The sequence below is a fragment of the Pipistrellus kuhlii genome, unplaced genomic scaffold (genome assembly GCF_014108245.1).
Source record: "Pipistrellus kuhlii isolate mPipKuh1 unplaced genomic scaffold, mPipKuh1.p scaffold_m20_p_1, whole genome shotgun sequence".
Taxonomy (NCBI): Eukaryota; Metazoa; Chordata; class Mammalia; order Chiroptera; family Vespertilionidae; genus Pipistrellus; species Pipistrellus kuhlii.
The window spans coordinates 50,633,624-50,646,477 of NW_023425404.1; the positions used below are offsets into that span (position 1 = coordinate 50,633,624).

The 12,854-nt window shown below is 51.8% G+C and overlaps 2 protein-coding genes across 31 annotated transcripts in view; one reads left to right on the forward strand and one right to left on the reverse strand.

Annotated features, from left to right (window-relative positions):
- Window positions 1-16: 16 nt before the first annotated feature.
- Window positions 17-6,164, reverse strand: LOC118722633 (creatine kinase U-type, mitochondrial). 3 transcript variants are annotated; one of them, XM_036444358.2, is made up of 10 exons: window positions 6,061-6,164; window positions 4,877-5,197; window positions 3,966-4,164; window positions 3,665-3,760; window positions 3,048-3,269; window positions 2,816-2,901; window positions 2,571-2,694; window positions 789-923; window positions 477-602; window positions 17-259 (listed from the first exon to the last, which is right to left on the reverse strand). In XM_036444358.2, exons 2-10 carry the CDS (start codon window positions 5,023-5,025, stop codon window positions 143-145), a joined length of 1,254 nt encoding a protein of 417 aa, XP_036300251.1. In that variant the 5' UTR covers window positions 5,026-5,197; window positions 6,061-6,164; the 3' UTR covers window positions 17-142. The 3 variants fall into 3 exon arrangements, with proteins under 3 accessions (XP_036300251.1, XP_036300263.1, XP_036300259.1); XM_036444370.2 differs by having other exon boundaries at window positions 4,877-5,040; window positions 6,061-6,117; XM_036444366.2 differs by lacking the exon at window positions 6,061-6,164 and adding an exon at window positions 5,976-6,000.
- Window positions 6,165-8,118: 1,954 nt separating this feature from the next.
- PPIP5K1 (diphosphoinositol pentakisphosphate kinase 1) overlaps window positions 8,119-12,854 on the forward strand; it is a 54,247-nt gene continuing 49,511 nt past the window's right edge. For 5 of the 28 annotated variants that reach the window (XM_036444050.2, XM_036444030.2, XM_036444125.2 and 2 more), the window contains exon 1: window positions 8,122-8,364. The gene's annotated coding sequence lies outside the window, so the exon portion shown is untranslated. Of the gene's footprint in view, window positions 8,365-9,014; window positions 9,600-12,854 lie in introns of those variants that run through there. The other 23 variants (XM_045583293.1, XM_036444104.2, XM_036444068.2 and 20 more) reach the window with 7 other exon arrangements.

Here is a 12,854-nt window from a genome sequence, read left to right on the forward strand (position 1 = left end):
GGAAAAACACAGACAGTTGGAGCATAGCAAGGTGTCTTTACTGGGACACAGGAAGTGGGGGGCATCCAGGCAAGTAGGATAGGCCACCATTAGACTGGGCGGAAGTCCTGGGGATCTTGAGTCATCTGCTGAGGATGGGGAGTTAATGCTTGTTGTGGATGAGAGGCGGAGGGATGCGGATATCCTGGCCTCTCTCCAGACGCCGCTCACAGTCAATCAAATAGTTTACTCCATCGATGACCAGTTGCACCAGCTCCACCTAACGGACACGAACCCTTGATCTCTGCTTCCCACCACCTGAGTCTCCTTCTTTAGCACTGATTTGCCTGCTTTGAGAACTCATTTCCAATTGCCTCCCCACTCAACCTGATTCTTAATTAGATTCTATGAAATTCCTGAGACTCACTCACTGTTATATCTCAACCCAACCCCCACAGATTTATACCTCCCCTCACCCTGATCCCTGAAGATCTCACCTCTGACTTGCCCAGACGGTCTAAATTAGAGATGTCAAAGGTACTGCCTGTGGCAGCTGTGTCCACTCCTCCAGTACCACGCTTTTGGAGTCTTAGGTTCTCCAGAATCTTTGGGAAGCGGTTATCCTGGAAGGAAGATAGGGATTGGGAGCAGGGTGAATAGAGACAAAGATTGGTTCTACCTGAGAGGACCCTGAACCTGTTTAGAGCTCTTTCCCAATGTGTCTGATTCCTCTCCAAAGCGCCCACTGCCTCATCCACACACAGCACCTTCCTCACTCACACGCCTCTCTAATCCCACAACTCCTTTACTTTGCTTAGCAGCGGCAGTTTGATGTGTACTCCTGCTCGTAGTCCAGTGCCCAGGTTAGATGGACAGGTCAAGATGTATCCCAAACGCTCATTCCACATGAACTCCCAGCCACGCTCCTGGATCAGCCGCTCCACCTGTGTTCACAAAGGCTTTGTTAGTGAAAAGTCAGGAATACGTGAACACTCCCGTAGCTAGACTCACAGGACTCTAGAAATATGGGACCAGAAACTTGGGATGTGAAAGAATGACCCTGTTCGGGATTTTGTGTTGTTTGCTTTGCAGAAATGGTTTGTTATTATCTTGCGTATAAGGTAAGCCCATAATCATGAGATTGCAGAAAAGTACCTTGTGTGTTGAAGGAGAGAAACTGGAGGGAATGATGCATTAAGGATGGTCCACAGGTGTTCAACTGAACTGAGGAAGAATTGATTATTCAATGAGCTCTGCATACATTATCTTTGTTTTGCTAATGAGCCTAGAACTTGGGAGGATTCTTTCAGACAGAAAAAGAAAATGTAGGCTTTGCAACAGCAAGAGGCAAGAGAGCCTTCTGTTGGCTGTGGAAGACAAAAAGTGTAGAAGGGCCAGACTTACAGGTATGTGTGTGTGCCAGGTAGTGTTAGGGTGTTTTTGTTTTACTTAAATGTTCTAGTCATGAAGATAACCATTACAGTTGAAGAGACGTGATCCACCAGAGTGGTGGGCGTTAACACCACCACCTAACATGAGCAGTGGGGACCCTGTTTATCGTTCAGAAAGAATCATGGCAGCAGGGGATGTTTACATGCTGAACACAGGGAAACCCTTCCATCTAGAATAACAACAGCAGCTAAAACTTATTGAACATTTACTATGGGCTAGGTATTTTACATGCATTATCTCATTTAATCCCCACAACAACCTAAAATGTAGGAAGTCTTATTATCTCAATTTTATAGATGAGGAAACTGAGGTAGATAATTTAAAAAGTACTTCCCTACCCACTAATCAGAATGTTATCTATTACTTGACAAAAAAAACACACACACACAAACAAACAAACAAACAAAAAAAACCAGCAGAAATTTCCCAGCTAGAATATAAAAAGAAGAAGAGCTCTCAATAAGTCCAAACTAGAACTGTATAACATATAAGAACATACATAAGAACATACAATAAGAATTGGATTTATAGGAATTCCTAATCTAGAATTGAATATGGAAACCCATTCCACATAGGATTGAGAATTCAGTTAAACCCTTCATGTAGAGCCACATATTCTGAAACTTCTTAAGCCAGTTGATCCTCCACCTTCTCTCCATCTCCCTCTCCCTCTCAGTTTAAAACTTGGACATGATACTTTAGCAGGAATGACAGAATCCAAAGGCGAGGCCTACCTCAGCTCAGAACTGAGTGGTTACATTAGAATCATGAACACACCAATCTCTTGTTCCATACATCAATCCAGGCTCAAACCTTTTCCTTATCTGCACATCCCACACCACACACCCCAGGCACTGACCCACCATCTATTATTTTTTCTTCAGATTATCTGATAACGCCTTTGTTTATTTTTTTTAGATTCTTGTCATTGTCTTCCTAGTCTTAGGGTGACCATATATCCTGGTTTCCCTTGGACAGCTTTGATCTATACCTGTTGTCCTGGAGTAAATGATGGTGATCTTTTACTATAAGAAGTGTCCTGGGTTGGTTGATAACTTAAATGGTGAATCTACATGGGCTAGCATTTTGTTTTTTCTTATGTTCCCCCCACCTATTTCCCTTATACACTCTTGTCCAACCTCTTTGAGGCCTCGGCAGAATCTTTCAAACACTTTCTTCATATTGCCACCCTTCTCCATGGAGATGACCCGGGTATGATCCTCCTCATTCACCCAGATTAAGAAGCTCTTCTCATTGTTATGCCTGAAGGCAGGAGAGAAGGAAGGACAGAGGTCAATAGTCAGGGCAAGAATGAGGGTGAGGTAGAAGGGCAAAAGGCATTTATAGGGACATGGTGACAAAAGAGATAAGATAAGCCTCATACCAGATCCCACGAGCATCTGGCCAGTCTCGAGCCATTCCTGCCGCAGTCAGCAATGGGGATACAGGCTTATCAAATAGGAAGTGGTCCTGGGGAGATAACGGGACTTGGCCTAAGAAATCTTTCAGTAGCCCCTAGGCCTCTCAAAGCCCATCTATCCCTTCTGGCCCAGCCTGCCCTCTGACTCCTTCCCATCTGGTCCCCCCACACCGAGCACTCTCTCCAGGCCCCTCACATCAATAAGCTGCTGCTGCTCAGCCTCTGTCATTTCACTGAGCCGATAGTAACGACCAGCCAGGTCACCCTTCAGGCCACTCAGTGCGTCCACCACAACACGTTCCACCTCTCGCCGCTCTGCCCGAGTGCAAGCTGGAGGCAGACTGAGTCCCCGGATACTTCGGCCAGTTCTGACTCTCGAGGACAATACATACCTCTCATCAAAGTAGCCAGAACGGATCTGTGGAATAAGAGAAATTAATATAGGTCACAAGCACAATAGGTGGGAACAGAGGGCCTTGGAGAAGAACAGATGCCTGACGTTCTCTTCCTAGTCTTCGGGTGACCAGACAGAGGAGTCCTCGTTGCATGCCTTGGAAGGAGACGTCCATTGGGCAAGCAGTGCAACTGAAGCGGGCATTATGACCCCTCCCCCAGACTGCCCACCCTGCAGTATGGTCATTCTCAAGCACCCTCTCTTCTTCATGTCTGCTGCTTAAAGCACAATCCTTTCCCCACACCAAGAATGAAAAGCTCAGCAGTATAACGACCACAAGTCAAAAGATAATTAAGGATCGAAGAAACAGAATGTTGTCCATAAGGCAATGCAAGTCAAACGTGGACTATCTGACCCACCTTACTGGCATCCAGGTCAGTGGTGTGCTTCATTACCCGGGGGTCATATCCATTGTGTCGTTCTTGGATAACGGGGTCAAACAGCTCAGCAAATACCTGAAGGGGAGTCAGGAGGAAGAAGATGGTTAGGGAGGGGGGCATCCCCTCCTCGGCTTTCAATGTGGGTTGATTTCACATGGACAGAAAACATAAGTGCAGATGGATCAGTGTCAAGGGTAAGTAAGGGGTTTTTATGGGGAAGGAGCTGGGGTTACTGGGAAGATGAGTTGGATCAACCAGGGAAACTCTGAGAGCCCCCTACCTCGTAGGTCTCCTCATCTCCAGCCACCATGCCCACAGTCTTGATGAAGGGGTGGCCGGGGTTGTCCACGCCAGTCTGGATACACTGATCTAGCGTCCAACCAGTGGGTGTGGTCTTGTCGCAGAGCCGGGCATAGACCGCTGGGGTCAGGTGACTGGCCATGCAGTTGTTGTGCTTTCGGAGGTCTGGGTACTCAGCACTAGGGAGGGGGTACCCAGTAACCATGGAGGGAGAGCACAGGTGGGCTAGACCTAGTGCGTCAGCCAGGAGCTGTCCAATTCGCTGTGTCTGGCTGTCCTCCTTGGGAGGAGGGAGACTACAGGGAAGCTAAACCTTGGTAATCTCATTAGGGTTTTCAGGGTCTGTTCTTTCCCAGCAGTCCTAGCTTCCCCTGGCTGGCCAGCTCAATTCTCCTAGATCTGCTCCATTCTTTCATCCCTAGAGCACAACATTAAGAATGGGGGCGGGGAAAGACTAAGGAGGAAATTTAGGAAAATGGGGGAGAACAACAAGAAAAAGGAGATGAAAGAGATCAAAAGGGATAGTTCCTGATCTCTCCATTAGGGATTTGGACAGAGATGCAACCAGAACTGACTGGACCAGAGCCGGTCCTGTGGGGAGAGATGGCAGGCTCCAGGACCCCAGGAATGCTTTGGCCTTGTGGTTTTGGCTTCCACCCCCCACCCACTAAGCACTAGGCCACGGCTTGAGGATCCTGCTACCGAATGTCAGGGCAGGAGCAGGCTCCGGGCAGGACCCCAGAGGGAGGTCTCCAGACTGTACAGCACCCCACTCCAGAGCCTTCGTGGCTATAGCCCTCCTCCGTTTCCCCTGCCCTCCTCTCCATCCCCATCTTGGCTCTCATCATCACCACTTCCCGGGGCGGGGGGTGGGGGCTCAGACCCTGATACCTCGGGGGATACATCCTCCGTCGTTCACTGGCGGCTCGTACAGGTTCCGGGCGGAGCAGAAATCCAGCAGCGAGAGACCCAGCTCCAGCCAAAGCCAGGAGCCTGAGCCCCGGGCGGGCGGACAGCAGACGGGAGAAGGGACCGGCCATGGCTTGAGGTTCCTGCTACGGAATGTCAGAGCAGGAGCAGGAGCAGGAGCAGGGCGGGATCCGGGAGGGAGGATGCCACCAGGGGCACTGCGGGCTGGGACTGCTGGGTGCAAGGCTGGAGCCAAAATGGGGCCCGGGGTGAAGCCTGGCGTGGGAGCCGGTGCCGACCAGCCTGCAGGAAAGGCGCAATGAGCTAGCGGCAGGAGGGAGGGAGGCCTCACTCAGCCGCAGTCTCCAGGGGTGGGGCTCACCCAGACCCCGCCCTCCGCCTGCCACCGCGCTAGGTGTGCGGAGACGGAGGTAGGCGGCAGCTGCCTGTTAGATGGGGGATGTGTGGGGGGGATTTGCTCCCTTCCCTTGGATAAAGCTGCACAGATTTCAGCACCAAGTAGAGAAACAGCACCCAAGGGGTCTGCGCGAACACCCTTCCCCCAAGCCTCTAGGGCTTAATTGGAAACTCGATTCTTCGTCACTCTGGGGGTGTGAAAGGGTGACAGTGCCCGACCTCTTCTCTGTGTTCAGTCTGCCCCAGCAACTTCTCCAGAGTCTTCCCAGGAGAGGCAGCCCCGGGGAGGCCGGGGAGTGCAGACAGGTGCCAGAGGAAAACACGGGAAAAGCAGCACAGAGTTAGAGGCAGAGGCCGGGAAAGACACCCGCTGCTGGTTCAAGGTCACCTTTTCTTCAGAACCAGGAAGAGAACCAAGGCACCTCCCTTCCTACCTGTACTCTCCTTACAAGGTGGAGAAGGATCGGGGAGACATGAACTCCTGCCTGACCTGTGCTGGGTTCCCCCGCCCCGCCCCTGGCCCCTCATCTGAAGCTCTGCTATGGCCTGCCTACACTTCTTAGGACCCCCCCCCCCCCCCTCACACACACACACACACACACACACACACACACACACACACATTTCCCCCCTCCACCACCCTCCTTCCCATCCCCGGGTTCACCTTTGATCTTCTCCTCCTCAGCAGTCTAGTCCAGGCTGCTCACAGGACTCCCTCTCAGAAGTCTCGGCACACTTGCTCACCTTACCTGAGGGTTGCACGGAGGTAAGGCTGGGGCTGGGCAGGGAGTTGCCAGTTTCCTCTTCCTCCTCTCCCCTCTCTGTAGCTCCCAGTTCCCGGGCTGGCGTGAAGTGTGAGGTGAGTTGCAGGGTGTGGTGAGATGATTGGGTGTAGGAATGGGACAGGCGGGCACAGGTTTCCGTTCGCCACATGTGTTTCCTCTCTTGGCTCCTTAATGCTGTGTAATCCAGGGTGAAAGCGGGGCGTGGTGTCCAAGGGCATAAGGTCTTCAGGGAATCTCCACCTTCCCTTTGGTCCTCTGTCTCCCCCTCTTTCCTTAGATGGAAGAGGGCTTTCTTCCTACAGCTTTATTCCAACCGAGTGTGACTTGGGTGTGACTTGACTTTTGTCAGGGCAGAAGGGAGAATGAAAGTTGGAGCTGAAAGAGATGTGGGGTTTCCGTATGGAGGGTCAGTGAAGGTAGGGTAGTGATGGTGGCATTGGCTCCTTCCCTCAGCTTTCTTGGTGTATCCACAAGACAGTAAGATGCTTGAAAATCTTAGGGGAGAGTATTTGAGGAAGAGATGTTCCTTTCACCCCACCCCTGTTCTTTCATCCCCTTCATTCTCAGGCTTCCCTTGTGTTCCTCTTTCTGCTTTCTTCATTTGTGGGAATCTTTAGAAGCCATCCACCTCTCTTTTGGGTCCATCGCTGAACTCCTTTTTCTCCTGGTAAAAGAGCAGTTATTGAATCCTGCAGTTGAAGTACAGTCACGCTTGGAGAGACACGCAAAACGTTACCTGTGTTGTGGGGGCTCATTATCTAGATTGAGGAGTAGCTAGGAGCAAGCAAATATAATTGCAGGGTGTGTATTTACCCTGATAAAGGAAGGAGATAATCTTCCAGAGAAGTAGGGTTATTTGACTGAGAGGGCAGTTATAAATTAAAGAGGTAGGAAGCAGGAAGAGAGAGTTACAGAAGGGAAAACAAGAATTGCCTAGAGGAGTAAAGAAATCACTTAAGCCCTCGCCAGGTAGATCAGTTGGTTAGAGCATTATTCCAATATGCCAAGGTTGTGGATTAGATCCCCAGTCAGCATAAATACAAGAGTCAACCAATGAATGCATAAATAAGTGGAAAAAGTGTCAGTGTCTTTCTCTCCCCCTCCCCCCTCTCTCTCTCTCTCTCTCTCTCTCTCTCTCTCTCTCTCTCTCCCTCATTAATTTTAAAATCTTAAAAAAAGAAACCACTCAATATATGGTACTTAATTATTACTACCAATCATATTCAACATTTATAAAGCACTTTACAATTACAAGGGATTCTTGTGTGTATTATTTCATCGAATTGAATTGCAGTGTTCCAATGGCTGACTAGATAAGAGACTGAGTCTACATCTTCAGGAGAATGAGAAGACATGTTAATTACCTACAAGATGCTTTAATAACTTGTTTGAAAGGTTGGAGTGGTGGAAGCGATATGAGCCTGAACATGAACTAAGGAGGTTTCTATTTCTCTTAGGGCCAGTCATTAAAATCATCTCTAACTCTTTTGGGAAGCCTTGGGGTCAGTATAATATGCACCTGACTGAAAAAGTGGTATGATTTCTAAGGGTGCAGGAAGAAACAATGAATTGTTTTGATCAGGGAAATCTACGTGAGGCTGCAAATATAATACAAACATACACAAAATGCTTTACATAATCAGTACCCTACGAGCTAGGTTTTTAATCCCACTCTTTTATGAGAAAACGGAGGCTGAAGGAAGTTCAGTAGCTTGTCCAAGGCTGCACAGCTATTACCAGCAAGGTCAGGAGTCAAGTCTAGAGGACAGAGAACAAGCAAAGTGAGGAGAAAGGAATCAACTTGTTCAGCCTTCCATGTCCATCCATTTACTTGACTTCTTCACTCGTTAACATTGTTAACGTATATTTATTGGATCTCTACTGATATCATACTCCGTTTTTGTTTTGTTTTGTTTTTTTGTAAAACAAAAAGAAGACGAGGTTTTGTCCTCCGGGAGGTGCAACGACGCAAATCCTTCCTCTTCCTCTGCAGGTTGCTTTCCTCCCCGCTTCTCTGTATCCCTGGCAAGTGCAGCAGCATCTGAATTGTGGCGACGCAGTTAGAAATCGGAGCATCAGGTTGCACTTCCCCACAGAGCCGCTAGGGGCCACCCTCCTCCGCGCAGAAGCGCCGGCCAACGCAGCCTGACTCCGCCGCCGGTGCGCGCCCTCCGCTGATTGGCGGCACCGCGGAGGAGCCGCGCTTCGATTGGGCCGCTGTCAGGTGTCGCTGCCGGCAGGTTCGGCTGCGCGAGCGCGGGGAGGCGGGTGAGTGCGGGCCGGGGGCGGTGGGGGAGTGGCTGGGGCTGGGGGCGGTATCGGAGCGGGTGGGCTGCGGAGGGTGGGCTCGGCCGGCGCTCGGGGCTGTGGTGCGGCCCCGCTGGGGGCCGCTGTGGCCGGAGACCCGGCGGGGAGGCCTCAATGTCAGCGGGGGGACAGTGCTCCTTCCCGGCGGGCGGGGGCGAGAGGAGCCGGGCTCGGCGGGCGGGCGGGCGGGCGGGCGGGCGGCCGGGGTCCGCGGGAGAGGACCGGGGAGCGGGCGGCGGGAGAGGCCGCGCGCGGGCGGCGCGGGAGGAGGTGGCGGTGGGAGGCTGTGCGGGGCGTGGGAGTGGAGGCAGCCCGGAGGGTCAGCGGGAGGAAGGGGTTGTTGCCGGGGGAGGAGGTGCGGGGTGGGGGTGTCATGGGAGGAAAGACGGGAGCTTAGGCAGCATTGGAGGGGGTTGGGGGGGGGGGGGGGAAGCGGTCACTGAGGGTTCCACGGAAATGTGTGACCAAGTGTGGTGACTCTTCTGAGGGCAGGAGGACGGTCCAGTGCTGGGGAACTAGTGAGGGAGAGGCTGGTTGGGTTATTATTTGGGTTCGTCGCTGAGTGATGGGAGTGGGCAGGGGGGAGTCGTTGGGGGAAGAAGGCGGTGGGAGTGAGGGATGCTGAGGACAAGGGCAGCGGCGCAGGGCATGGGTGTGAGCAGGAGAACTGAGAAAATTGCACCAGAAGGAGCTGAGGGGCCCCCTGTGGAGGCCGGGAAGGAGTCGGGGTTGGTGGCCCAGAGCTGTATTGTGTTGGAAGTCTTCCTGCCTGAACTTGGTGTTGATGTTTTCCCTTCACTCCATCAAGTGGACGGGGGTGAAGGAGATGGGAGGACTACTGCAAGCGGCCCTGAATTCTAAGGGATAAAGAAGTCCCACAGTTGACTCTCTCTCCTACCCCTTCTCCAGATCTGATTTCACATAGATGTTCCTGAGAACATTGCCACCTGCCCCTCCCTTTCCCATCCTACTAATCCCCTCCCTCCCTCCCTCCCTCCCGCAACCCTTCCCTCCTTTCCTTTCCTTTCAGGGAAACTGGCCAGAGTAAGGCAGCCCTTTAACCAAATGTAGACTCTGTGAAGTTTTCTTTTTCTTTCTGGCAACAAAGTATTGCGTGAGAGGGAATGGGAGAAGAGCACAGAAAGCAGGGGGGTGGCTCTTGGAACAACCACGTTAAGGCCCATCTTCTCCCAAAGGTACATCTAAATAAATCCTCGCTTATTTCATAGCTATTTCTGGCAGGCTTCTATTTTTGCTTTGTTAACTATGAATTTAGACCTCTCATCTCTCCTGTAAACAGACTCTCCTTCCTCCTGTTACCATCTCCTGTTTTAGAGTTGCAATAGAACTTCAAGCACATGATTGTGTATATTCAGTCAAACAAACAAACAAACAAACCAGGAAGGACGGAGTGTAAGAAAGGGTGAAAGGATAGAAATCTTAGGAGAAGAAGCTCTTGCTTCAGAGAAAAGATAAAGATTGCAACAAAGTTCTACTTGCTGAAACTCTCTCTGCAGGGACCTTGGGAATGCCACAAGTCATGAAAATTGGGTCAGGTCACCGAAAAGGAGTCCAAAGAAATAGCCTATTAGTCAGGAGGGGAGTGTTCAAGGCATTCAGTGCACAATTGGGACTATGAAGTCGAAGGAGAATGTCGTGCCCCCAGGGTGGTTGAGCAAGGGAGACAAGTGGATGGTGAAGACTGGAAATGTCTAGCTTTATGTAAAGGTTAACTAACTTTCTAATCAAAACAGCAACCCCCACCGGCAAAATTCTAAAAAAAGAAAAAAAAAAATGCCCTAGCCGGTTTGGCTCCGTGGATAGAGGTGGATAGAGTTCAGTTCCCATCAAGGGCATATGCCTGGGTTGCAGGCTCATTCCCCAGTGCAGTGTGTGTGTAGGAGGCAGCAGATCAATGATTCTCTCTCATCATTGATGTTTCTCTCTCTCTCTCCCACTTCTCCCTTCCTCTCTGAAATTAATTTAAAAAAAATATTTTTTTAAAAAAAGAAAAAAACCCTGCAACTCCCACTTGTAATGATAGGGTTTAAATAAAAATACATAAAGTAATTCTTTTTTTATTGATTTAAAAAAAAATAAACCTTTATTGAGAGGATCCAAGATGGCTGCTCGGGTACACACCTAACCGCAGCAGCACACAACAATTTCAATGGAATACAACTAAAATGTAGAGTGGACATCGCCCAGAGCTACAGGTAGTTGACTGACTGAAAATTCTACAACAAGAAGGAAAGAGAAAACCAGAAGGAAAATCAGAGGAGCTGAAAAATCCTAAGGTAAAGGTACGGAGACATGCTGCGCGCCCACACGCATGCGCGAACGCGGAGAGGATGCAGCTGGAGAGGAGGAGAGGGCTGGGTACTGCCTGGCGTTCCCTAGCAGGAAGGAAATAAAACCCCCAGCCTGGGCTGAACCCCCGAACCGGCAGCGCTGAGCCCCAGATATGAGCCAGACCCTGGGGACCCAGGCTCCGGCGGGGGAGACGGGGCTGTGAGGCGGAATCCCAGGGGAGTGGCGAAAAGTGGAGCCCCCAGAGTCGCACTGCGCGCAGAGGACAGTCTGTTGACTCTGATCCTGGACTCCCCTAGCAGGAAGGAGAAAAAAAAAAGCTCCAGACTGGAGGAATGCGACAGGGAGCAGGAGCCCCTGCCGGACACCAGTCAGCCGGGCGCCGGCAGGGAGCCGGGCGATGGGGCCCCCAGGGGGGGGGGGGGTACCCCTGAGCCATCGACCCCTGAGCGCGGGCAACAGAGCCAAGGCCGGGGGCTGCTTCCTGGGCGGCACCGACCCCAGCAACAGGCTGGAGCAGCGCGGGAGCCCACGGAGAACAAAGGGGTGCCACAGGCCAACCTGCTGAGCTCCCAGGACAAGGAGGAAGAAACCAAAGTTCTCAATGTGAAGAAATCAAGTGAGAGCAAAAGATAGTAAAATTACTTAAGAAAGAATACAAAGAAGATCTTGAAAAATCAAAGACTAAGTCAGAACTCAACTCACCAGCCAACATTGCAACATAAATGCGTTTAAAAAAAAAAAAAAAAAAAAAAGGACAGAATATTGGAACAGCAGCGGCTAGGCCTAGAGTGGCCAGGCACAAAGCAATGACAACCGGGCCCGGAGCAGCAACGGCCAGGCCCCAGAGCAGCAGCAGCCAGAACCAGAGCAACAACAGCCAGCACTGGAGCAGCCAGACCTGGGGCAGTGGCAGCCAGGCCTGAGGCGGAGGCAGCCAAGCCCAGGGAGGCCAGTCCAGGAACACCCAGACCCGGAGTGGCCGGGCCCGGAGAAGCCGGGCCCAGAGCAGCCGGGTTGGGAGCAGCCAGGTCCAGAACAGCAGTAGCCAAGCCCGGAGCATCCAGGCCGGGAGTGGCCAGGCTCAGAGCGGCTGGGCCCAGGGCAGCTGGGCCCAGAGCAGCCGGGTCTGGTGCGGCCAGGCCCGGAGCAGCGGCTGCCAGGCTGGGAGCGGCCAGGCCCGGAGCAGCCGGGTCTGGTGTGGCCAGGCCCGGAGCAGCAGCTGCCAGGCTGGGAGCGGCCAGGCCCGGAGCAGCCGGGTCTGGTGCGGCCAGGCTCAGAGCAGCGGCTGCCAGGCTGGGAGCGGCCAGCGGCTGCTAGGCTGGGAGTGGCCAGGCCCGGAGCCAGCCGGGTCTGGTGCGGCCAGGCCCGGAGCAGCGGCAGCCGGGTCCAGAGCAACTAGGTCGGGAGCGGCGGTGACCAGACCTGAAGCAGCTGGTTGTGGAATGAACCAGAGCAACAGAGGCCAGGCCCGGAGCAGCCAGGCCCGGAACAGCTCGCTCCTCGCCTGCCCCTGCCCCACGGCTGCCTCTCAGACATGGCTGGAAACTTTTGTGGGAACTTGAGGGTCTGCTGAATCAAATGATGAAGGCTTAGATCTGGATGTGTTGAGTTAGTATAGGGCCGGGGTGTTGATCTGTGAGTGCCTTGGGTGGGGCCTGGATGAAGCTGGTTGACCTATCTGGAAATGTCTTTTGTGTGAAATGTATCATTGGGCATGTGGAGGTATTATTGATATGAGAAAATGCTAAGTAACTGATTTACTATCTGAAAAGGGATTTATTATCGGGGAAAGGGAGGGAGGAAGAGACTGAACATAAACTGCACCTATGAATGAGGACAATGGGGGATGGGCAGGGGGCGGAGGGTGGTGTGGGAACCTGGTGGAGGGGGGAAGAAATGAGGAACCTTTGTAACAATATGAACAATAAAGATTGATTTAAAAAAATAATAAACCTTTATTATTTCCCCCCTTCACCAGGTTCCTACCCCACCCTCTGCCCTTTCCCTACCCCCCATTGTCCTCATCTATAGGTGCACAGTTTATGTTCATCTCTTCCCGCACACCCCACTCCTCTTTTCCCTGAGAATAATCAGTCCACTCCCCTTCCATATCTCTGATTCTATTATATTCAACAGTT

Excerpts from the sequence above, each read along its gene's own strand:
- LOC118722633 (XM_036444358.2), bottom strand. The coding sequence starts at position 5,025 with ATGGCCGGTCCCTTCTCCCGTCTGCTGTCCGCCCGCCCGGGGCTCAGG. Across the intron at positions 3,761-3,965 it reads GAGATGAGGAGACCTACGAG|GTATTTGCTGAGCTGTTTGA; the intron begins GTAGGGGGCTCT and ends ACTCCCCTTCAG. Across the intron at positions 3,270-3,664 it reads CTGACCTGGATGCCAGTAAG|ATCCGTTCTGGCTACTTTGA; the intron begins GTGGGTCAGATA and ends CTTATTCCACAG.